The sequence below is a fragment of the Protopterus annectens genome, chromosome 1.part0, assembly GCF_019279795.1.
Source record: "Protopterus annectens isolate FY-2018-M chromosome 1.part0, PAN1.0, whole genome shotgun sequence".
Lineage (NCBI taxonomy): Eukaryota > Metazoa > Chordata > Ceratodontiformes > Protopteridae > Protopterus > Protopterus annectens.
This window is the reverse complement of record NC_056725.1, coordinates 1,331,666,366-1,331,693,751: the sequence shown is the minus strand read 5'-3', so window position 1 is coordinate 1,331,693,751 and position 27,386 is coordinate 1,331,666,366. Positions and strand designations below refer to the sequence as shown.

General features: G+C 37.2%; 1 protein-coding gene across 5 annotated transcripts in view; it reads right to left on the bottom strand.

Annotated features, from left to right (window-relative positions):
* Positions 1 to 27,386, bottom strand: part of CSF2RB (colony stimulating factor 2 receptor subunit beta) — a 485,439-nt gene that overhangs the window by 72,953 nt on the left and 385,100 nt on the right. For all 5 annotated transcript variants that reach the window (XM_044066459.1, XM_044066465.1, XM_044066473.1 and 2 more), the window contains one exon: positions 18,747 to 18,921. In XM_044066459.1, the coding sequence (XP_043922394.1) occupies positions 18,747 to 18,921 (175 nt within the window). The remainder of the gene's footprint in view (positions 1 to 18,746; positions 18,922 to 27,386) is intronic.

Below are 27,386 nucleotides of genomic sequence, written 5' to 3'. Positions count from 1 at the left end.
ATGGGTCGTTAGTTTGAAGGGTTAGTGGAGTTTCCACCTTTATGAAGAGGGGTAGTGAAGAAAGATTTCCAAAGGGTGGGGACACTTGATTCCAGAATAGATCTATTAATTAGTATAGATACAGGATAGGCAATTGAGTCAGCAGCAAGTTTGAGGACTGTAGGAGATAAATTGTCAGTGGAAGGAGAGCAAGGTTTTAGCTTGAGTAGTAGAGATTTGATGTAAGTAATGGGAACTGGCTCAAAAGAAAACAAAGTTGTGTTAGTGGGACTTGGAGAGGTGGGTGTCAAAGTAGAGTTTGGCTTAGAGGTTACCAGATTTTGGATGGAAGAGATAAAGTGTTTATTCAGGAGGGTAGCTGTTTCCTGAGAGGAAGAGTTAGGGTATGGGGAGGGATTAGAGGGCTTTCCAGGATAGAGGATGTTGTTGAGAGTTGACCAAAATTTTGAGGATTGGATTTGTTGTTAAGCTGAGCAGAGCTATAGTATGACTTTTTGTCATTAGTTGTATGTTTTTTTGTAAGGTTCCTCAGTTGCCTGTATTTTTGAAGAAAAGGTGGTTGTTTAGTTTCAGTCCAGGTTTTCCAAGCATGATCTCTTTGTTTCATAAGGGACCTAGTCTCTTTGGAGAGCCAGGGAGCATGGTTTGATTTTACTCTGATCTTCCTAGAGGGAGCTACGGAGTTTAGAGTATTGATGAAGATGCTATTGAAAGTGCTTACAGCATCGTTTAGGGGGAGGTGTTTTAGAATGGACCAATCTATGTTGTGGAGAATGGAGTTAAATTTGGATGAATTGAAAGTCGATTTGACAGTCTTTGATAAGGTGGGGTTTAGGAATATGGGAGTAGTGTCTTAAGATGGTGGTAGGGAGATGATCACTGAGGGAGTCAGATAAGGTGGTGGGATTGTGGTATTGGTGGGGGGAATTGGTAAGGATCCAGTCTATGATGGAGCTGGAAGAGGAATTTTTATGGAAGCGAGTGGGAGATGTTATAAGCTGGTGAAAGCCGTGTAGGTGGATACTGAGTTGGGGGGAGTCAGTTGTGAGTTTGGACCAATCAATGTTGACATCACCAAGGATAAGTGTCTCATATGGTATGTTGTGGGAGAACCAGGATAGGATGTTTTCAAGAATGGGCAGATTGTTACCAGGAGGAAGGTAGATAGAGGCAATTGCAAGTTTTTTTGTGGGGATTCAGATGGCAGTTAAGGATGATGATTTCAGCTGGGAGGAAGTCAGGAATTGGGGAAGGGTATGGTGAGAGGTTAAGAATGTTTGTGTAGAGGATGGCCACGCCACCACCTTTTTTTACAGGTCTCTCAGATCGGAAGATATTATAACCTGGTGGGAGTATTTCACTATTTGAGATGTGTGGTTTGAGCCACATTTCAGATAGGGAGAGGATGTGAGGGACATTGAGAGCTATCCATGAGTGCAGCTCAGTGACTTTATTTGCTAGACTCTGAATATCCAATGAGTAAATAGTTAAGTATTTGGATGGAGATGATTGTTGTGACTGAGGTTGGTGACTGTTAAAGGAGTAAGATGGGGGCAGTGTAAATGTAGTTTTGGGGAGAGAAGAGGGGTCAGGGTTGGGATGGATATCTCCAGAACAAAGTAGGTTTTTAGTGAGGAGAGAGTGTGTAGTAGATGCTAGATGGAGTTTGTATAGTTTTGACTTAGCTTTGTGGGAAGGTTTAAAAGCCTGTATTATGGATAGTTTATATAGACTTGAGATAGAGGTAGTAAAGAGATTAGGGGAGATAGTAAAAGATGAAGTAGTTGGATATATGTTGTATGAGTGACAAGCTGGTGAACATAGGAGTGGGTCAGAGAGATTGGAGTGGTAAGAGGTGGAGATAGAGAGAATAAGGAGTAATGTAGAAGATATTAGAAAATAAAATATGGTCAGACAGAGTAGGTAGAGAGACAGTGGTATAGATGAAGTAGTGTTGACAAGATTGACAGAATAGTAAGGTGGTTGTGGCAATAGGCAGTAAGTGAAATTGTAGTGGCTAGTGGAACAGGAAGGGGAGGGATAGTTAGGTATAAAGATAATTGTAATGAGGTGGGTGGGAATGGGGGTAGGATAGGGGAGTGAAGTGAGCCTGAGCATAGCAAGGGCGAACGGAGCGGGGATACCACCCTGGTCAAGATGAAGTCATAGAAACAATCAGAAAAGAGAGTGAAAACTAGCATGAGAGACAAGGATATAAAGTTTCTATAGGTATCGTCATCATAAATAAAATAAAAAGAAATAAAATATGAACAGAAGTAAGCTTACAAAAGGACACTGGCCTCAAGCTACACAAGTAGATTTACTTGAAGGAAACCCAGTGCTGTATGGTTAAAATAAGCTACAATAGAGAGGGGCTTTGCAGGGGGCAGAGAGAGGTATTACTAGCAGCTAAAAGCAGGGTAAAACATTAAAAAAATTAATATGTAAGAGTCTGAAAACAGTAAAATAGGGCAGGAGCACTAGGAAAGGCAATTATGAGTGAGGCTAGAAATGAATTCAGGGAAGGGTAAAGTGCAGAACAGGAGAATATACACAGAAACAGTATGAGGATAGTGGGCAACCAAAGAGAAAGGTTAGGAGCTGCTGGCAACTGCTTTTCATGGTGACTAGCAAAAAACACTAAATTCTTGTGCTTATAAAGTCTAGCATTAATTAAAAGATTAGCTTATGTAGCAGCTATTTACTGGGACACATACTTCAGTGGTATTATTTTAAGCTTAAAATGATGGCTTCTGGACAGATAGTTAGAGTTGCAGGGTATCTGTTAAGGTCCTCAAACCTGTGCTGCCTGTACTGTGGCCAGGAGAAAACCACAGGGAAAAATCCACTAGGGCTATAAAAACAGAGAGGAGGGAGATTAGTTATGAGCAAGTAATTCAGGAAAAGAGTGAGAGACAAAAATACCATGGGTAGAGAGAAAAAAATTAATACAGGTAGGCAGAGACAGTATACCTAGCATTAATTTCCATTGTATGAGTGTCTTGCACACATAGCTAGCTAAGAACACAGCAGTGTTTACACCTATGCATAAAGTAATACAGAACAACAGTTCTACATACTACTGATGACTGTCCGACTGAGTTGCAAAAGTCCCAGAACTCAAACTGCACATGCTTGGCGAGTTCCGGGTTTTAAAAAAAAATAGTTTCTGTAAATCTGGACTTCTGTACAAGCAGTCCAAATTAAGGAGAAAAGGCATCTGTGTGATGCCCCAGAAGTCTATGCGGTTTGTAACTGCAGTTTTGTGGAAGAGGTTCAGACTGCCACGTCCATAATCACATACGTGAGGTGGATGGCTACTGATTGGTTCTTGGTCTCTTCTCACACTTTGCGTGCTGGGAAAAAGAGCGATAAACAGTCAGTAGCACTGTATTTGGTTTTACATTACACCAGGATGCAATTCAAATGTTTTCAAGATAACTACAAATCAAGGTGGTGAAGCATTTACGTTAGTTAATATAGCTAAAACTGTTGTTTGTACTTCTATGCTTCTCTGTTATACTTTTGTTGTGTTTTGTTTTCCTTGTGTTTTATGTGCCATTTTCTTACAGCTGTGTTTTATAAGTTGAAAAATCTCTTTATCTCTGTAAAATACTACTACATTTTTGTTGGGATGCCTTCTTGGCATAGTGTAGTATCCTTAACTTTTATTGGCTGTTTACCGCTTCCTACCGTGACTTGAATTATTGTCTCTGTGGATGCATATTTAAATGGTACTGGATGAGATGTAGAAACTATTTGACTAACCTTGAATGTGTGCTGCTCCTCGTACTCCTCTTTAAAGTTCTGTGTACATCGTTCTCTGCCTTCTGTTACAGCTGATGTATTTTTGCAGCTTTTATTCCTGTGTCAGGAAATGCAGTGCGTTGACTATAAGCTCTGCACTGCAGTATATTCCTGCTTTGCTGTAAGGGCACACAGTTCCCAATGGGCATACTCAAAATGGTGTGAATTGGCCTATATGTTAGATGTCAAAGTTATATTGACATTGTTTGCTGCATTATTATATTCTTTTGAATTTAATAAACGTTATTGATTTTTTTTCTTTTAAAGCAATCCGTTGTAGTTTATACATGATTTTTGAATGATGCTTAATAGTTCAGTTCTATTCCTTTTACTGCCTACTGAAGGGAATAACACTGGCGTAATTTAAAATGCTACCTACTGTAACTGAAATATCCGATTGCAAAACTTTATGCGTTTTGTTAGGTTCACAATATAGCGTCTTAAAAATGTGTGTAACAACCCATCTATTTTCATGTTGTAAGCGTGTCTTTCATTTTGACTTAACTGTTTACTGTTGCTGCATTGCCGGGCGGTTTGTGTATTTCCTGAGTTTGTGGATGACCTAGCTTAAACTTTCCTGTTTCTCGCGAGTGTTGATTGGCTTTTTAGACGTGCTTTGTGTGCACCAGTTGAAGTTTGACATGTTTATTATTGTGTAGTAATGCATTACACGTAGGAAAAAGTGTGCGTGTTGCAAACCTGACAAGTAAAGGGAACAGTCTGTATTTTGAAACTTCTGAAATGTAAAGACGTCCCATCCCCATTCTTTCAGAAAGGTTGTCTTATAGCTGACTCTGGAATGTAGAACAACATTGTGTTGTACTGCCCTTTGTGCCACTTTATGCCAATTGCATAATGGCGTTTAGAGTCTAATCTGAATTTTCACTTGGGATATATTAGAACAGTACCTTGTGCTTACTTTGTGCTTTTGGGGTGCTGTCAGTGTAACTCTGACCTCTATGGAGAAGCAGATCTAGTAAAAATCAGTACACGCCAGGAAACAGTTTACGGCTTACTACTTTCTTTTCAAAACTGAATTAAAATTGCTAACTGCAGGAACATTTTTTAGAGGAGTATGGTTTGTGGTATAGCAACTTTGTGAATAAAGATGTAGACCCACAGATACTGGGGGAAATTTAGAGTAGGGCCTATAGATATTTCCAGATTGCAATAAATCAATTGTGACAGAAAGGGGGGTCCCCTGCAAGGTTAAGGTTTTGTGGTAAAAATTATTCTTATTAGAATAAAAAAAGGGAAACTTAAAGGGGTTGGGTATATTTCCTAGATAGATGATATACTTAGAAATATGTGCTTTCAGAAATGCCCTTTGGGTAGCATTCCAGTTTGCTTAAAACACTCAGCAAATTGGCTGGTTGTGTGAGTATATATGTATGTGAGTCTATGTAGCTGTGCATATGTGTGTCTGTGTGTGTGTGTGTGTGTGTGTGTGTGTGTGTGTGTGTGTGTGTGTGTGTGTGTGTGTGTGTGTGTGTGTGTGTGTACAGATTTTCCCATCAGATTTTTGGTCCGTTTTTCATAAGATCGTGTTTTTCTGGCAAATTAGTGGCAAATCATTAAAGATTGAAGTTAGAAAATAATGACAAACATTTGCGTTTCAGATTTCATACCCTTCAGAAAATTCATACTAATGCAAGACTTATTATTCTATTATCTTTCTAAATTTATAAGAGCAATATTTAAACATTGTCCTTATTTTTGGGCATTTGTCCCACTTCTATGTATGGCTTTGTCCAGATTTCTTGCTCTGAGGTTGAGAGGTATGACAAATGTGTGGGCCATCACCGTCAGGCAGAGACATTTCAAATTGTGACATACTTGTTGCACCCCACTCCCTCATGTAGTGACTCTGGATGTGTCCAAGCAAAGCAAGGAGCAGTTATGCAGTGTAAGTGTGCAGAGTATTCCCCCATGCAAGATAGACACATATACGACAGTGGCTTTTCATTTGTCCTTGATTTTGCAGAATGTTCTGGTTTTCTGTCATATTTTTATACTGTTGATTTATGCTTATTATTATTCAGAAAATGCATGCTGTTGCAGTGCCCTGTTGCTCTGTGTTTAAGTAGCAATGCTTTAATGACCACCAGGAAAGCTTGTCTGAGATTGTAAGATGCAAGTAAGCTTTAATAAGCATACTGTTAAAGAATTACCAACATTGAAAGCCTTTTTGTTGTTGCCATGCAGAGAATATTTACATAACTAGATAACGTATAAGCCTTGGGTATTGAAATGCATATGACAGTATTTGTAATAAAGGACAGGATTACAGTATTTTCAGAAGCTCATTACACTTGTTGGAGACTTGCAGTTGTCTTTGCAGGCTTTACCCATAAACTAAACAGAATGCCAGTCTATCATGTGTGGTTCATAACCTGTGCAGTAATCCTTTAAGCAATTTATCTTGAGCTTGTTTCTTGTTTGCTGTTCATTTTTTACTTTGATCATGTTTTTTCCATGAAACAAATACATAGTTGTTGCCAGGCAGCAGGTCTTTTTTGAATAAGAAATATTTTTACAAGTGGGGGTATCACAGAGATTGCTACTTTCAGCATGTTACTTGGTACTGTTATAAAGTTGAATATAAATTATAATTAGAGCTAGAGTGCGAGGAGAAGTGGTTTGAGTTGACTGCTGCTTGTTTTTTTTATACTTGATTTTGACTGGCATCCCAGTAATGTATTTAAAAATTACATTTTCATGCCTCATAGCCTTTTTGTTTCCACCTAGATATTAAGTAAGCTGTCATGTAGACAATGCATTGAAATATGTTTTTCTTCTACACTTCATTTTGTCTTGATTGGACTCTCATAATGATGGTTTGGCACCCAGGGCAGTGTATTTAATTAAAGTTCCAGTTGTTGTGGTTTTGAGCATAGCTCCACCCCTTTCTAGTTGGTCACACCCCTTCCCATTGGCCCCACTCATTCAGCTGTCTCCTGCAGTCCCCCATTAATTTGAAGTCACCAGCCACCACTGTATGTTGTATGGTATATTAGTGTAGTTTGCACAAGGCATGTGCAGAAACACCTTCCCCACTTATAAAAATACTTAGATGTGTGATTGTATATCTTGACCTGTAGTCTATGTTCATGTTTGCATGAGTTTATATGCATGTTTTGGTTCATATGCATGTGCTGAGGTTCAGTATGGTCAACACACACTACTGATAGGGTTGCCACCTTTGTATCCTTCCATTTCCTGACAAATAAGCCATGCTCCCTGTATAATAAAATTGCAACCCTTGCCTCAGAGTAACCATATCCCTTTTAGCAAGCCACACACAGAAGCACTATTTTTTAAAATGCCATATACAGTGGCTGCGTGGGCAGCCTTAGATAATGTGGTTCCTTAGGCAAAGTATCCCTTGGTACTCTCCACCCACACTTTCTATTGTCACATTGGCATACACCACAGGTTTCCATTGTTTTTCTCCCATCCTTACCCCCTTATAGTAACCATAGCACCATTGTTTTGTTTTCTTACACATAGTCTAACTTGTCCCCTTTCTTTCTTCATCCTTGCAATACATCCTTACTGACTAAGATTGTACTGTAAAATAGTGGTGGAAAGAATATATTTAGCTGGTAGTCTGGGAGCCATGAACCCCAAGAAGCTATGGGTCTCTAAATGTTCTGTAGTGCATTATCAAGCTTTTTTCTACAATTTTTTGTCCAATGAAAGCCTATAAAAAATCAAGAGTAAGAAAAAAAACTGATTATTATTTTTATTTCAAGGAAGAAGTCCAAGGATTGATGTTGAAGGCTAATAACACAGTAATTACCACAAAACTGAGTAGTAGTTGTCCATAATCTGATAATAAAATGCTTGTGAGGGCACACCAATCATATCTGGGATACCTGCCTTCGTGCCATCCCCATAAACAAGATAGTGATTTTCCATGTCCCTATATAGTGCTAAAATGGGATGAAAGTGAAAGGACAAATGAACACAGCATACCTCCTCAGCCTCAAGCCTAGAAGACAGATGTCTTCTGTGTGCCTCTTTGAAGTCAAGCTAGGATAAAAGTGAAAGAACAAATAAATTGAAATGTGTTGTATTTTATTCCTGTTACCTGTACATATGTAGAATGCCTTATTTCTCCTACATCCAGATGATATTTATCTGTATACACATCTGATTTCAAGTGAGGGAAAAGTGATGAAAAAAATAACACTTATAATTCTTTCTAACTTGTTGTTCCTACACAGATCACTGGCTGTAGGCAAGCTAGAGTGGCATTCTGGGCACACCTATCACATGTAATTTTGGTGGAAAGTTAAAGAAATATCCCCAGCCCCCACACAAAGTATAGCAATCTCTGCACCCACCTTTGAGTGGGGTTAGTTTTAGACTAGGTGTTATCCTACTACACCACTTACACAGCCAGGAATGATGGCCCCCAGAATCAGTGAGGTTCCAGATGCTCTGTAATACACTTTATGCTTTATTTTTTCACTACCCAGGAGATTTATGTATGCACCTACCAATATTTAATTCCACACATGCACACACATAACATGCTTTCTACAGGAAAATTGGAAGAACATCAATTCACCTATGGTATGTATATGGGGTGTTGGAGAAAATGAGAGCCACTGAATAAAACCCACATAGAAATAAAGAGGATATGCAGAATCCACACATATGGAGCCAGAGCCAAGAACTCAAGACGGGAAGAAAAGAGGTGTGAGATGGCAAGTCTGTGCCACTGTACCAATAATGTGATCCTTTCCCAAAAAATAGCCACTTATGGTGGGTAGTGCTGGTGTCTGACAGTGACAGAAAGTTGAAAAATGATGACCAGCTTTTTGCTCTTATATACACTTCAACTCACCCAAACACAAACACAAACACAAGCACAAACACAAACACAAGCACAAGTCACAGTGATGATAGTTGTTACATTGCATTTGAATGCATACAGGAAATCCAAGTGAAATAGTAAACATTTTAAGAAATATACTTCAGAAATATGTTAGCTGTCAGAATAATACAAAATACCTTTCATGTATTCGTTCCAACTGCATTTCCTGACAGAGAAACTGATTTCTGGATTTCCTGACAGAGACCCCAGTTTCCTGACTGTCAAGAAAATTTCTTGGCAGGTGGCAACCCAGACTACGCATCTTCATGAGCATGGACATGAGGTCTGCACATTATCAAATAATTTATGCCATTAGGCCTGATCAATGTTCTGCAGATTCCTCAATATCCCATACACTTTTCCTCTGCATATATATTTCTGACAATCTTCCTCAATGGCATAGAGAAAGCCTTTTCCAGACTGATGTAGTCAACAATGTAATGTAGTAAAGCCCAAGTCTGGCCATAAAGTGCTGTCCACTGCTATACTTTCTCTGATGATTTTAATAAATAATGGGTATGGCCAAAAAGAGATACTTGACATAGAACTCCAATATTAGTCGTTTATTAGCTACTTACTTGTTTATTTACAAGCCAGCACATTCCATTCCAATGAAATATGCATTGCTCTTTTGACCAGAAGCACAGTTTCCTTTATACAGACATGGTAGTTTATCATACCATCATTTAAGACCCTACGATAGTTACCACACCCACTCAATTCCTTGTGGTGTTTCAAAATGCAAAGCACAGGCAGAAAAACAGACAAACAGACATTCAGATAGACACATATATATATATATATATATATATATAAATATATACACACACACACACACACACACACACACACACACACACACACACATATATATATATATATATATATATATATATACACATACACACACAACACACACACACACACACACACACACACACACACACACACACACACACACACACACACACACACACACACACACATACTCAGACTCCTATTAATCACATTCTAAACTACTTTCTCACCTATGTTAGCAGCATAGATAGGGTGGGGCAATGGGACAGCCGTCCTGGTAGCAAAGTACTAGAGAGGGAGTGTGACAGTCAGATGCTGATGGGACTTAAGTACAGTGCATTAATGACATTCATAAACTAGTGTGACTTCCCTCCTCTGGACCAATTATCAAGGAACCTCAGTCCTCACCACTGACACCAGTGCGGAACATTCACAGTAAGAAAAATAGATACACACAGTATTTTCAGATGCAGCTATCTGCACCAAGTACAGTTTCTTTTAAAAGCACACAGGGAATACACACTCCAGTCCTGTGGCTGGCCTCTCTCACCAGGCCCTAAAGAAGACTCCTCAATGACCACTATAGAACTGATTCCTTAACTGAGTGTTCCAAGCCAAGTCCTCCACCACCTTCCCTATGAAATCAGTGCTCTCAGTGTCTTTGTTCAAAGTAGCTGTCATGCACACTCTCTTTGAGATTTGATTTTCACACACACACACACACACACACACACACACACACACACACACACACACACACACACACACACACACACACACACACACACAGACACACACACACACACACACACACACACACACACACACACACACACACACACACACACACACACACACACACACACACACACACACACACACACACACACACACACACACGTTGGAAAGTCTGGCAGAGCTTATCCACTCTGTCACCTCCACTCAGAATATAAGGTAGATCGGCTGCTACCAGAACTCCAGAAGTCAGCTACTTTAAGGCTCTTACAAGGGTACCCAATTACACTTATTAAAATTCATACTTATACAAATGACAGCATTTAACCAAGCAGCAAGACTTTCACAAATGTGGAGCCACAGTGCCACTAAATAAATGCAAGTATTCTCAAAGGTTAAATATTTTATAAAAGACCAGCCACAAAGGAAAGGTTTAGATATATTTAATAATAAATGATAAAAAACATGAAAATACTGAATATCTATTTATAATAAACACCAGAGTTTTCAGTCACTGGAAATATAAAAAACAACATAGATGGAAAGACTCAGACAGATACAGAAAAAATACATCTAGCAAATCCCACTATATTTTTCTAATTGAAGAATTACTGTTCCCTAGTTACTTACTAAAGCAAGGCAAGATGAAGTGGATTAGTGTCTTGTAAGGTTCAAAAGGTGTACACTTATTACATCTCCCACTATTATTCATACACAATTTCAGTGCTGGCTACAGAATGACATCACATCTGGTCACCTGACTCTGTGGTTACCACACTACCACACCACCACTAGAAAAAAATCCAGATCCTATAGCCGTTGTGTCACACACACACACACACAGAACTTTAGCCAAGGTTTATTACTGCAAACTGTAAAATAAAACAGCAGAAACTAACAAGCTATTCTGTGGCAGCATTCAGACCTGTGACATACAATCTTTACGGCCTAAACCAAGTCATTTTATTTCAGTCTATTTTTCTTAAGGTTAGTTGGCATATTACACATGTACTGCCCTACTCCCTCTGGCACAGCTGGCACTACCTCATATCATCAACGCTAGTACTACATTTGTAGGCAGAACTGAAGCACTCAGCACTCCATTTGTAACAAGCAGTTACAAGTTCAAAAGGAATTTTTTTTTAGATCTGAAGTGCTTTAGTGTTCCATGTGTGACATAAAGTGTAGCAACAATTTGTTACAAATGTAATAAAGAGAATATGCCCCCAGGAGGTTGTCTCCCAGGTTCCTAAGTTCTCTATAACTCCCATATCTATTTTCCTAATGATTGGATCTTGGCTCTCTGCACTCCTAATAGCTACTTATAACACGTTTTCAACTTTGCAAATATTGTAAATAGCTTCTCACTTTAAACAAGTGCATATAAAGTGTTTCCACATTTACTTTAAATGTGTGTATGTAAAGTGTTTCCACACTTACAACATAAGAGTGTTTGCTCAAATTAATTTGTATAGTATAACCCTTAAGATCTACAACAATGAATTTTGTTGATTATGCGTGACATTGAATGTACATATTTGTAAATGGTTCTATATAATGTATCTTTTATACTTTTGTATCTTTACTGTATTTATTTATTTATTTTATTTTATTTTACATTTGTTAACCGGGTGTGTCTGACTGAGCTGAAAAGGCCCTTTTTCAGCAGAAGCCCGGGGAGAAAAGCTTCACATAGAAAATTACAGATACATTTAGTTATTTAGACATGATCAGTATACGCATAAATTTCATAAGACATGTTTTTACAGTGTTATGCAGCACATCAGCAGTTACAGTGGATAGAACAAACAAAAAATATTAATTTAAAAATAAAGGTAATTAATAGATTTGTGGTGTACAGCTGAAATTTGGAGCATAGGTAGAATACATACATAGTACACAGGTACAGTACATACATTGTAGATTAGCCAGTGTTTTTGAGTAAGATTGAAAACTATTATCAAATACTCTAGGTTTAGTATGTGTACCTTATCCACTTGCACTAGCCTGGGGAGCAATCATGGCACTGCCAACTTTGCTTGAGATGTTGCCTGATGAGGTCTTTAAAGGAGGCTTTGGATGATGTGTTTTGAATGCTAATGGAGATAGAGTTCCATGTTTAGCCACTGAACTACTATATAGTGCATCTCCAAAGCTATTGTAACTGTTGGTTACTTCTAGTAGTTTGCTTGATGATCTAAGAGGCCTTTTGGCTGAGTGATGTTGTACTAGGTTTTTGAAGGCAGGACACTTATTGGGGAGGTAACAGATTGAATGACAAAGGCAGTGATGATTGTAGATTAGGAAGTTGGGCAGTTCAAGCTAGTGGAGCTGTCTCAAAGCAGTACAGTGATGAGTTCTAGATGAGCAATTTGCAGCAAAGCAGGCAATTCTGTTATAGCAAGCTTCCATTTTGCTTAGTTCAGTTTTGTTGAGATTAGTCAGAATGGGAGATGCAGAGAGTAGGGTGGATAGAAGTTGGGAGCGAGCAATGGCTGATCTTGTGTTGTTGGTAAGAAATGGTTTGATATGGTAGAGTGATCCCAGTTTGGCATGTACTTTTTTAATAGTTAAGTTGAGATGACTATCAAATTTTAGGTGGGAGTCAGGTGGGAGTCTATGGTTGTTCCCAATAGCTTAGCCTGTATCACTGGAGTAGCATTTGTGGAGTAGATAGTGAATTGACTGTTATCAGTGTTTTTGTTAGAACTGGTTATAATCATAAGCTGAGTTTTCTTTGGACTGAGGATAAGTTGGGCTTTGGTAAGGTAGTTTTCAATGTCAGCGAATGCTAGTTGAGTTGTTTGCAGGAGGGTGGGAATGTTATGTGCAGCACAGATTAAGGTAGTGTCATCTGCATACTGAATGATAGATGCTTGCTGTGTGGAGGTCATTTGTGAAGATTGTGAATAGTAGTGATCCTAAGATAGAACCCTGTGGGACACCTATGGGCAGCTGAAGAGAGAGAGAGAGACAATTTTCCCATTTCACAGCTTGGTACCTGCCAGTTAAGTAGCTTTGGAACCAGGTAAGAGTGGAATTTGATAGGTGATATTGGTTTAGTTTGTTTAGCAGGATTTGGTGCGAGACTGTGTCAAATGCTTTAGACATATCCAAAAAAAGAGTTGACAGCTGCAGGCCTTCATTTTCGAGATGGTTTACTGTGTCTGTGGAGCAGAGGAGGGCTGTAGTAGTACTATGGGCAGGTCTGAAACCATGCTGAGTAGGTGACAGGATGTTGCTGTCTAGGAGATATTTTAGCATCATCTGGGTATGGATGCATTTTTCTAGGATTTTGGCCAGGGGGGAGAGTAAAGCAATGGGTCTGTAGTTATTAAGTTCAGTGGAGGTCCCGCCTTTATGTATGGGTGTAACATAGGATATTTTCCAGAGTTTGGCACATAGTTTTCAACACTTGATCTGTTTATAAGAGTGGAGACTGGGATAGCAATAGCATCTGCTGTGAGTTTCAAGAAATAGCTGGGGAGTAGGTCGGCTGCTGTTGATGAGGTTTTTAGTTTGGAGAGCATGCTTTTGATTGAAGTGGTGGAAACTGTTTTGAGGGTAAAGCTTGTATCAGTGTTTTTTGTGTTGGAGGGATAGTGAGGAAGGAACTGTCCTGTGATACTAAGGATAGAATTGAGTTCACAAAATGGGAGATGAATTGTGTTTTGATGGGAACTTTAGTGTCAGGGGTGGTTGGTTTGGGGGTAGCCTTTTGGGTGAGTTTTAGTAGCTGGTTTACATTTTTCCAAAGCTTTTGGGGGTTGTGTTGGCATTTAGTTTGTAATGTTGTGTAGCAGGATTTTTTGTCCAGCCTAATGCATTTTTTTGCACGGTTGCACAGTTCTTGGTACTTAGTTAGGCTTTGTGTTTCTTTGTTTTTTTGATAATAAAGCCAAGCAGTGTCTCTGGACTTGAGGATTTGTTTGGTTTCTTTACTGAGCCAGTGGTTTGTAGATGTTCTAAATTGATTTTGCACAATGGAGCGACAGTGTCTAGGTGTTTGTTGAAATATGCTACAGCCTGGTCAAGTGGGAGGGTTTTTAAGGGGGTCCAGTCACGGTTACACAGAGTAATGTGTTGAGGACCTCAAGAGAGAATTTTGTGTTTCTAGTGGATATATAGTTAGTGGTTTTGCATATACTTGTTCTACTACGTATAAAGCATATTATGCTGTGGTCACTTAAGGTGTCTGGGAGACTGCCTGTGTGGGAGTACAATGTGGGGTTTGTTAGTTAGGACCCAGTCAAGGATAGACTCCCTTTTAGATTTTTTATCACATCTAGTTGGAATTTGGATTAGCTGCTGGTAGCCATGGAGATTTATTAGATTACTTGGTGGTTCTGATATGCAGGTGAACCAATCTAGGTTGAAATCCCCCAGAATAAGGGTTTCTTGTGAGTATGTGGAAGAACACCAGGATAAGAAGTCTTCAAGGCTAGCAGGTGTATTACCAGGTGGAATATAGATCACAATTGTGGTGATGACCTTTTTAGGGTGAAGTTGAAGTTGTGAGATAAGTATGTCCCAATTATTGGGGAGGGGTAGGAGTTTGGTAATTGATGTACAGTTAAGTTGGACTTGTACAGTAGGGCAGTTCCACCCCCTTTACGAAGTGGTCTGTCTTGTCTAATGATATTGTAGCTGGTAGGGAGAACTTCTGAATTAGCTATGTTTTATTATGTATTATGTATCTTGGAGCTTTTCTCCCCAGGCCTCCACTGAAAATGGGACATTTGGGCCCAGTGGACTTCCCCGGTAATCAAACTGGAAATAAATAAATAAACAAATAAAATAAACAAGAGTTGCAACGGTTTAAAATGAAAGAATATTTTTCCTTGAACAGAGTACATTTTTCTTTTTGCTAGTCAACTTAAGCTGGTGGGGGGGCACCAGACTTAAGGATGGTGCCAGGTTGCAAATTAGATAGCTACACCTCTGACATAAGCATATCATTGCAATGAGAGCAGAAAACACTTACATTTCAGCCCTTACATTAAAGATCTCATTGGAAAAGATAACTGAAACACTGAGGACATACCAACAAAGCAGAACACCTCAGAGCTTAAGATTATTTACAGTTTTTGTTTCCTGTGGGATACAGTTCTGACAATGATTGCATTCAACAGCAAAAACAGGGACTTACATTTGTTCCAAGTGCAGGGTCAGGTTTTAGTGACTGTGTGTTAAATTTGAGAATGTTTGCCAGAAATGTTGAATAGAAATGTATTTATGGTACAGAATCTGTTCTTAGGGACTGTACTCTTAGGCAACCGAGTATATTTAACCCCCCTGTCAGTCAAGTGGTTGAAACTTTTGTAAAAACTTGTGAAGATGATATTTTTAAGTTTTTAAACACAAAAAACAAGCATGTTTTTATAACATGAACTGGAAGCAACGCCAAGCATTAAAGACACTTGCAGAGAATAAGAATATCATAATGAAACCTGCTGACAAGGGAGGGGCGGTTGTAGTTACAAACAGTGAATTCTATCACAATAGTGTTCTCATGTTGTTAAGGGACTCAAATACCTATCAACAGTTAACACCTGTTGATATCAATAGGATTATTGGTAAAGTTAAGCATGAGTTTTCCAACTTAAGGTTAAGCAACTGTATTAATGAAGATACTTTTAAGTTTATATTGATTGAATATCCTGTTGTTCCATTGTTCAAAGCTTTACCAAAAATACATACAGATTACATGAAACCACCATTACATCCAATTGTATCTGGAAGGGGATGGACTACTGAACATGCTTCTATATGGATAGAGGCTCATCTAAGAAAGTGTTTGGTTTCTGTACCCAGAATATTAAAGGATACAGCTCATTTTTTGCAAACCTTACACAGTCACTTAGGTCCCAACTTAGGTCCCAATGCTGACTGCATGGACTATTTGTTAGTAGCCCTGGATATAAACAGTTTGTTCACAGTAATTATAAAAGAATATGGCTTGATGGCCATTGAGGCCTTTTTGCAACAAGCACAAATCTTGAATCAAACTGATATTGACAGTGTATGTTTACTGTTAGACTGTGTGCTGAGCAACAATATTTTTATGCATCATAATTGCTTTTATCGACAAAGCAGGGGGGGCTATAGGCACCCCCTGCGCAAACTCATATGCCAACACAGTGCTGGCATATTGGGAGGATCAAGCAATATTCAAGGCTAACCATTTATGGAGGGGGCACCTGAGTTATTTTGTCCATTTTGTGGACGATGTCTTCCTGCTTTGGACAGGGACACAGGAACAGCTTTATGAGTTTGTTACCTACCTGGAAAGCACCACTGATTTTTTGAGGTTTAGCATTTCACTCTCGAATACAAGTATAGATTTTTTAGATGTCTGACTGATGATAAACACAGAGCAATGGATTGAGACTGTGTTATATAAGAAGGAATGCTGGAGAAATACTCTTCTAGCCTATGATAGTACGCATCCCAGATATACATTTAATAATATTGCTCATGGGCAATTTTATGAACATCTAGGTTATGTACCAATGATGAGACATATAGAAAGAAGTCTGCAGAACTGATAGTGAACTTAAAACCAAGGGAATATAATCAGAACATAATACAGCTGGCATTTAATAAAAGTAAAGAAGAGAGGTTGAATAAAGCGAAACCCTGGTTTTCTGGAAATGTACAAGTGCATGACAGGGAGACTGATATAAGCAGGCAGCCCCTTCGAGTTACTTTAAATTATAGTAGCAATGTGGGGGCATATGTGACATTATTCACCAAAACTGGAAAATATTGTTAACTAATGACAGAGTAAAGGCATTAATCACTCAGGAACCCACATTTTGTTTCAACTGTAGTAAGACTTTAAAGGATTTGCTTTGTACAGACCAACAGGGGGTTAGGAAACCTGTCATGGGGCGACAAGGGACGTTCCTCTGTAGACATTGCAAAGCTTGCCAGTATATTAGACATAACAACATATTCATTCATCCACTGTCTGGAAAGAGCTAACCTACATAATGCCCTGTATCAGCATGTAAAGCAGTGCCCTGGGCATGTATTTCTCTTTATGGTTTTGCAGGTTATTCATCCAACCAGGAGGGGGGTGATTTGAGAAATATAACAGAATGTAGTGAAACTAGATGGATAATCAGTCTGGGTGCTGATAGAGCACCTGGCCTGAATGGTGTCATTCCTATCAAGCCTTTTTTTTTAAAGAGGAGGGCTTTTTACTGAGTCTTTGATTGGTTGTTAAGTATTAAAAACTTTTGTATGTTGTCTGAAGAAGGGTTTTTCAAACCTGCAAGTGCTAACCTACTGCATTTTATCAAACTTCTGTTTTTTATCAACCTGGTGATCTGGATCGTCTGTTTTTGCTGTTGGAATTTGCTGTGAAACTGGACCTTAAGAGCAAAGTCTACAATTGTGTTTTTTGAATGATTGCATTTAGGGAGGGAGACTGTGTAAGCAGGCACAGCTAATCTTTTAACTATTTCAGTGGCAACGTGTCTTCAGGTTTTCTTCTCTGGTATTTTGAGGGCATGCATTTTAAGTATAACCCTCAGTGGAGTAATTTAAAACAAGCTCAGCAGTCTTGCGGAAGGTTTCCCATTCCTCTAAATTATGAAAATTGTGGAAAACCTGTTATTATGAACATCTCTTCAGAAGGTTATTTATTGACTGATTGATTGCTTTTGATTACTGGAATAATCTGACTGAGTACAGTAGCCTATTTTCGTAGAGGCCTGTGTTAGAAAGCTCGACATATACAATAACAATATAACTGAGATAAAGCAAGCAACAAACATTAAGTAGATGAAAAACAAATCAGTTGACATCTTATAATTAACTCTCAGAATGTTAAAAGTGATTCTAACTTTAGCAAAGACAGGATTTTTAATGTAAAATGTCAATTATACAATGACCCCCTCCATTAATATTCCAAAATGTGCATGCTGATTGGCCATCATGCCCATTGTAAATCCCACAATATACCAACGGGAAAAGGTCTGGTCACCTGAACTTTTTTCCACTGGTATAAGGTGTCCAAAACTAATTTTTTTAATTAAAAAAAAAAAAAAAAAAAAACACATGTGCAGCACATCAACACAAGGAAGCAGTATACTACCACCAGCGGAAGAACAGTAATGTAACAGTAATAAAGTATTTTTTTCTTAAATAATGTCATTGTATAATAGCAATAACTAACTCCGTGGTTTTGGTATATTGAAGACTTACCCACGGTTGGCTTTATTTAATCACTCGGGCTTCGCCCTCGTGATTAAACCACACCAACTGTGGGTAAATGTTCAATATACCACACCACATTCTTGGTTATTGCTTAAAGATTCCATTTATAGAACCAACAGAAAATGATTTGGGCATGGAGATCCAGTAGCTTGCATTCCAAGTGGTGTAGATGTGTTACTAAAACAGTAAGTATCTAGCAAGCCGTTCTGTACTCTGCATGGTTTGAAATAGCTTTAACCATTGTATGCATGCCATGAGTGTAGACATTTCAGCTCCTTGCACTAATACATTTTACCTTTCTGTGTTTCCCATTGTACTTCTGGACTCCAATCACTCCATACCCCGTTATAGTCTCCTTTCTTCTTGACCTTCATTCTGATTTTTGCAACATACACAGAGGGGAACTCCAGCTCCTTTTCACCGAAAAAGTACTTAGTTGTAGCATATTCTAATGTTAACAGTTTTGCTGCCTGAAAAGACAAATGAATAATGTTTCTTAAGAACAAGGTTTTAAATGATCACCTATATGGCTTTAAATAAATTCATGAGCACACACCCCAAGGAACAGAATTAGATACAACACTAAAAAGCTAATTTTGTAGTCCACAAAATAAATCTGTTTACAGAGAAAGGACAGCAAAACAAACGCAGTGCCACATGGAAAATAAATTCTATGATTTTGTCTTAAGTACCTCATAAGTAAAAGATATAATAAGTAGACCCTTCTGTTTTATCATTGGAATAAGAATGATTACAATGTTTTCTTTTTAGTTATTTGTTTGCTATAGCTTTCATCACTGACTCTGAACAGCACAACGTTAAAACATATTGAGCTTTTTCACTAACTGGATCCTAAAAAACAGTTTCTCTGAATCAGTTGTAAAATTTTGTCTACTCTATTCCTTTCTATCCAGCTGCATTGGAAATTCCAATATGGTTAAAAAACAAATGGCTATTTCTGAGGTATGTACAACAATGAACAGTGTTTACAGAAATGTTCCTTCACATGGTCTTTGGACAGGTATCAGGAGAGCAGCAGACATTTAGCCATCCCTTCCTGGGACCACCAGTTCAGCAAGAATGATTAACTCCTGGACACCAGGTCACAAAAGAATCTCACTGACCCCAGAGGATCTTACCAGTCCTAAACAAGCAAGTTAATGAACTCTAATTGTTCCACTCACCAGATTATTGTGAGTGTCATCAATGCAGGTCTTGGGGTGTAAGTTTGTCATTTTTATTATATAAAGCAAGAAGAGTAAATGATTTTAAAACAATGACAGGGAGGATTTAGGCTGCAAGTAAATGACCTATAACTGCAAGACTTACAACTCCATAAAAGAAAAGGTTAAGACCATTTTCAGTGATCATTAAGGCTGCATATTTCTTCAATGTTTTAGAACAATATATTTAGTATATATGAATAATTTGAAAAGCATGGGGTCTCCCCCTCACATTGTAGCATAGGTGGCTTACCTCCAGCAAAATAAAATGTGTTTTTTGTTAAAAGTATTTTACAGCAATTTTAATTCTCACAAGTAGCTCTCGCACAAAATGCCTTCAACAAATCAAAAGAAATCTATGACATTAGCATACATAAAGTAAGATTATAATCTTACCCCTTTTCTCATGCTATAATCTAACTGATTAAAGTGGCAAGAGCTTCAGATTAGAATACTAGTATATTTTCTGCCTTAATGCAGATCCCAATGTGCCACTTGAAGAGTTAACCGAAAGAGAAACATGCAGTCTAAGGACTGGTTGTCTGAGTTAACATCTTTTTGAAAAATTATGACGTCTTCATGTTGGTTTCTTGCTGTTACTTGCATTTACATGCATGCATACTATTTATTGTGACCAACTAGTCTTATTACTGTATTGTACTAAGTACAATAAATACACTGAGACAAACTGCTTCAGTTAATATGCATTTTCTATTACATTTTCCTTTCAGATCTACAAGCATGCAACACAGATGCTGTCAGATCTCTATGGCAAATTCCCAAAGCTTGTTTATGCACTCATATTTATACCAAAAAGTCTTGATATTTTTTTTCAGAGTCTGATGTATAGCCGTTCTTTCTTCGTACAACAATTTTCCTTTGTTCCCTTGTCCTTGGTTCTTCGTAGTTTGATGATCCATGGAAACTCAGTCTTGCATTATCTGAAACATGGTGTTCCAGCACTATCTAAAACTTGATTCTACATCTCTTTACTTTGTTGATGTCCTTCCAGCTGCCATCTGCTCAGTTATTTTTACAGACTTTGTTTCTCAATAATATACTCCTTTACATGGATGCCAATATCTAACTAAGCTTATGCCAGCACACTTACTACTTCTTATTTTTCAGCATTTTACACTATTCCTAAATTAACCCTTTATATTTCATATCATTCTTGCAGCTTTTATTCAAGCTAATAATCATGCTAACAACAGTTTAAATGGAGACAGAATACTATTTTCTTTCAGTTCTCCATTATTTTATTATTTTGTGGAATGGGCTAAACTTCAGTTAAAGAAAAGACCACATTGTTTGGCCTGGCAACCAGTCTTGTTTTCTTGACCTTATAAATTTCAATACCAGTAATATTTTATCTTATACAACATTCCTTATAACTACCCATCTGGAAAGATTTGAACTCACATACTTTTTTTTCTTTCTGTGCATTCCAGATGCTTAACCCATAACTTCTTTAGCACTTAGTTGTACCTTCAGTCATTCATTAATATACTTGCAACTTGATATTAGAATGCAGTTGTAATAAACATTAACTTGCTTAACTATGAATAATATTGCTTTTGAATACTGTTTTTGCTGGAGTATTTGCTATTTTTATGCTATTATACAATTACAAAATATTGTAAAAAACAAAAGAGATATTGATTTAACAAACACATGCTTAAAACAGATATATTTACATGATATACATTTGCTGTTGTTTTGCCTTTTGCTGCACTTTAGGTGAAAATAAAATACATGCAGTCAGTCTTGTGACGTCATATCTTTTCTGCGTTTAACTACTCTTATTTGATTTCTATGCCCTAGAACTGTCTTGTTATTTGAAATGGTTTGAAAATCACTATTTAAGTCCCTTGCTTTAACTGAATGAAAGCTTGTGCTGCATACACTTAACCATTTTCTAAACGCCGAATAGCATGTCATAAATTATTTTTTATCAGCATAGTTAACTGCTGTTGCTTTAACTCTTTACTAACCAAATTATATTTGTCAGTATTTTGTTCTGCTGACTTTAAAACTCTTATGCACTTTTGAAAAAGTGTTTGCATATGCTGTCTGAACTTTTTGAACTCACTCTGACTGTGTCTTAGAAGTTTATTAAATCTTTTTGTCAGTTCACTATGAACTTCATCTCTGTTCTTATCTGTTTTGAAATGTGCAGTGGTTTTATGCCACTTTTGTTTAGCAAGATGTACAGAAGATTCTGTAAATAACTGACTTGACTGATATTGTAACTCTGAAATTAACATTTTACATGTGGTGACAGGACATAATGCATCTGGTTGTTTACCATTACTTTTATGACATTGTACACAGAAAGCAGTTTAATATGAATTGCACAATAAATGTTTACTGTCATACAAATATGTTGCTGTTTAAGATACCAGTCAAACATAATGCATTTACATAAAGCATTGACATTAACATTAATTAATAAAGTACTGCATTAAATCTTGTGCAAGGCAACTTAAACTACTGATAAACAAACTCATAACAAAAGTGGCAAGTGAATGTAAAGCCTAAACATTAACATGCATAAAGAATCCCAAAAGACATATTACTTTCATTTATTCTCATTTTAAGTTTATTATTTAAAAATTGCTTTATTATGTAAAATAAGTGAAGTAAAATGATTTTAAATGCAGGGAGTATTTAGGCTATCAAAATATGAGACCCATAACTACAAGGCCTGCAACTCCATAAAATAAAGTACATTTGCAAAAGAAATACAATAAATCTCAAAATCCATTGCAATTCCATTAAAGTATTTTTGCAGGAGTGTTTCCCCCCACCATCACCCATCATGGCTGGGCTGTGTACCCCACGCCACTGCTGTTACTCAAACATACCAGTTGTGTGGTTACTGTACCTCAGAATAGGGAGAATACTGGGAAGCAACACATTCTCAGGCTTGGGATACATACTCTCCATATTGTCTCTTTTATGGACTTCAGAACTTCAACAGAAATTGGTAAGTAAATAATAAATCAAACTTTGGAAAGGAAGTGCGTTGTTTAAGCATAAAAGCTTACTTGATTAAGGTAAGTGAAGAGCCAGAGTAGAATTGTTGTCACTAAAAGATTACCAGAAGGTTAATTGTAAAAATGGCATTTCATTTTCACAGCCTACCAGAATATGTTACAGACATGCAGATACACTGTCTAGGGCTGCAATTATACCCATAGTTGGCCAGAGTTAACCATTGCCTGATTACACTAAACATTACAAATGGAACAAGTCAAATTATATTAATTTACATATGGCAGGGAAAAGGGTTTTCAGAATGCATGAGAAAATACAAGATGAGCTCAATACACTTGCATCTCAGTCTTTTACAGTGCCTTACAGTAACACCTGACCTTTTCCAGCTGTTAGAATTAAGAGGGACCGGAGTTCAAAATGGCCACTTTTCTGTGAGCACTGCTATCACCTAGGTCTTGTTATACCCTGGATTAAAACAAACCCAGAAGGCAACACAGAATTAATAATACAGAAATAACTGTAGATATTTACTGCTAATATCATCCAGCAAACAAAAGAGGAAGAAAAAGTGACAGATTCAGCTCAGAAACAGCAGGATTAACTAAGATTTCTGAATAACAGCTTAAGCAATGTGCTACTAAGGCCCTGCATCTGACTGCAAGATTGGTAAAACACTATACAGCAAGATGTCAAAAGAGGAAAATAATATGGAAACAACAACAACTAAGACCAAATTCTCAGTACTAGCCTCACCTGAGAAAGACACAACTTCAAAAAGACAAAAGACAACTAAACAAACTGACAACTCTAAAAATACAAATAAATCCAAGACAGACCAGCCAGCTAATCTGGAAGACATAATATCTGCCTTATTACCTATCCAGCAAGCATTAAAGGACTTATCATTACAATTTCAAACCTTTGGTGACTCATTCAGCCAAATAATATCCAGAATGGAAAAATCTGAGTCCAAAATAATAGAAAATGAAATAAAAATAGACTCTATTTCTCAAAAACTGATGCCCATGACAAAGAAATACAAAACTTACAAGCAAAATTAACAGACCTGGAAGCAAGATCTCGAAGGAACAATATCATCATCAGAGGAATACCTGAAACTGTACTTCATAACAATCTAATACCAACAATCAAGCAAATAATAAATTCCCTCCTAGAGGAATCTGAAGAAATGCAGCAAATAACAATAGAGAGAGCCCACAGAGCCCTGAGGGAAATGCAAACATCACTGAAACCAAGACCTGTCTATATTAAAATATTAAACTACCAAGATGTAAATAAAATCATACTGGCAGCAAAGAAAAAAGGCACACTCACCTGGAATAATAATAAAATCTCCTTTGCTCAAGACATCCCAATACAAATAAGACAAGCAAGACAACTACTATCTCCATACTGCAGGTTCCTAATAGAAAAAAATCTAATTCCAGATGAAATATCCAAATCAGTTAATCTTTTACATCAAAGAGGTTAAATACATGGTTGCTAACCCCAAAGAGGCAAAAGAGACATTCCTGACTGTTTTCAAGCAAATTCTACCTTCAGGAGTGAAATAAATCCACAAAAAAAGATAAAGGTCCTTTGGATGAAAAAACGACCCCATTCATGAGCACTCTAGCTGGGATCCAACTCTGAAATCTTCTTCTTGCTGTCTAGGCCCTTGGGTCATTGATGTGAGCCATGAGGAACACAGGAAAGGGAAGTACAGCCTGGGTGGGAACCAAAAATTAACTGCTGTTTCCGATGCACGAATATAGGAAGGAAGTTCCCATCTCGGATATTGGCTTGCAAATTCAGTCCCCCTAGGCTTTTGATGGCTTCATTAAGAACAGTCAGACAAAATGGATTTCAGCAAGCTTCAAAGGATTTTACTGCCTGAAAAATGAAAATTGATCTGCACCAGCTAAAAGAAGAAAGCTGCACCATAGATGTCAACCAACCTGCAAGCAAAACCTTGAAGAAATAAGGTACTGTTGAACTGAACCATTCACTAAAACAGTACACCCAGTACTGTGTAGGTGAATGAAACTCCAGCCTTAAATAATAGGCAAGAAATAAACTGTCAGAATTATGCTAGCTCATAGATTAATATTGGGAAAAAAAGGGAAAGAATTGTTAAATGTTTTATGTAAATACTAGAAATGTGTTAAAAGATCCTGTAGAGAAGTAATCTCAGGAAATTAGTAAAATAACCTAACAATCCTGGGATAATGTAAATATAGCCTTAATATGTCAACTATAGCAGAAGGACTGTTTGGCTAAGCTGTTTTTCTTTTTTTTTTTTTTGTCTCTCTATACTTCCTACTTCTGTTAAATAGGTGCCAAGTATATATTTTATAACCCACACAGATTGATGTGGAAAAACATCACTATAGGCACCAAAGAAGGCCGAAACCTGAATAAGTAAAAGAGAGGAAAAAGAAGTCAAATTAGAGAAAAATGTAAAAATGACAAGATTGATTGTTTAACAAGATTACTATGGTACACATATTCCTATAATTTACTGAGGAATATATATTAATATGCTGTTTTAAAAATACTATTAGAAAGAATTAGTCACAAGACAAAAACAATACATGCTGTACCTTAAATGCAATACCATCACTGTATAAATAATATGTTGGAAGAGGCTAGGGATATTAAGTAGCAGTGTTTGTTGAGGGAACTAGTTTGTTCAGCTTTGTCCACATTCTTTAGAGTAACACAGGGGGGATACTATGGAGTAAATCTATATCTAAAAAGAAAACACATTCCAAGATTAGACGTAAAGGTAAACCATATAATGAACCTTCATCCTCCCCCCCTGATTATTCCTGGTCCAGGGATATAGTGGTTAGGCACAGTGTAGGGACAGGGATAAATAGATGCTTTCCTAAACCATCACACAGTAACACATACAAAACTAACAAAACAAAACTAATATACATAGCATATCTAAGGAATACACCTAATAAATAAATATGGGAAATAAAATCATGGAATGTTAAAGGGCTCCAAAACAAGAAGAAAAGAAAACTATTCTTACACCTTACATTAAAAACCACAGCCAACCTCATACTAATACAAGAAACGCACTTGACTGCAGATCAATGGGCAGAAATTAGCAGAAAGAAATGGATAAGTCAAATCATAGCTTCAGAGGGGAAAACAAACAGTGCTGGGGCTACCATAATAATTAAAAACCAATTTAAGGAAAAAATACTTAAAACCAAAGCTGACAAGGAGGGAAGATGGTGCTATGTAACATTTAATAGTCCTACAATACCAAAACCTATAATGGTACTTAATGTTTATGCACCCTGTAATAACCAACAACACTTTTTTATGTCATTATACCCAACCTTAAACCAATTTAAAGATCACTACCTAGTGATTGGAGGTGACTGGAATACATATCAAAACCCAGAAAAGGATAAATCTAATCTGACCAAATCACATAATAAACAAGCCACATTAGCCCTTAATGAACTCAAACAAGATTTCAAACTACATGACCCTTTTAAACATGGGAACAGTGCAGATAAAACAGGGAAATTCACATTCTATTCACAATGCCACAAAATGTGGTCAAGGATTGACTTCTTCTTAATCTCTGACATATTCATTAACATGGACCCAACAATAACTATACATACCAGGTTCTTTTCAGATCACTCCAAAATCACACTGAACATTAACTGGGACAAAAAGATATATTTAGAGAATAGGGGTCATAATTTGTCATTAAACCCTAATTTACTTTCCAAAATGGATGTAATAAAAGAAACAGAAGCAATACTAAAAATAGCTCTTACAAATATCACTAACTCCCAAGTACCAACTGACATAGAATGGGCTGCAACCAAAGCAGAAATCAGAGGATTGTTTATCAAAAAAGCAGCATACTATAAAAAAATACAACTGAAAGAGGAGCATATACTGAAAGGGATAATAGAGCATCTTGAAAAAGAACTAATAAATAACCCTAAGAACCAAACAGAAGCAGAAATTTTAAAACTGCAAAGGGATCTATATATGTTAGAAACCAGGAACCTATCTTTCTATGAAGCCAGAATGTTAGCCACTTACGCAGAAGACGCTCAAATACTATCTAGAGCTCTGGCCAGAATTATCTGCCAACACAAAAATGCCTCCAATATATCAGAAATAAACTACAGAGACAAAAACTACACAAAAAATGAAATGAAGACATTATTAAAACATTTGAACAAATATACTCTCAAATATATGGAACACAAATACTACAAACCTCAAAGGAAGATAGAACTCTTTTTCTTCAGAAACTGAAATTCCCTAAACTCAATTTAGACCAACAAAAAAAACTAACTGAGCCAATATCCATCAGTGAAATTATTACAACAATCAAACACTTAAAAGTGCATAAGGCTCGGGTCCAGATGGACTCACATCAGAATTTTACAAAGCATTTTCCCCTTGATAGCCAAACTACTATACTATACACTGAATTACATAATAAACTATAAAATAAATGATATCCACTTTAATGCCTCTAAAACTATATTTATATTAAAAGAACACACAGACCCCAAAAACCCCGACAGCTACAGACCCATCTCCCTCTTAAATATAGGTACTAAAATATTTACCTCTATACTTGCAAACAGAATGAAAAATCAGATAGAAAAAATCCTCTCCCCAGAACAATCCAGTTTTACACCACATAGACAGACTAG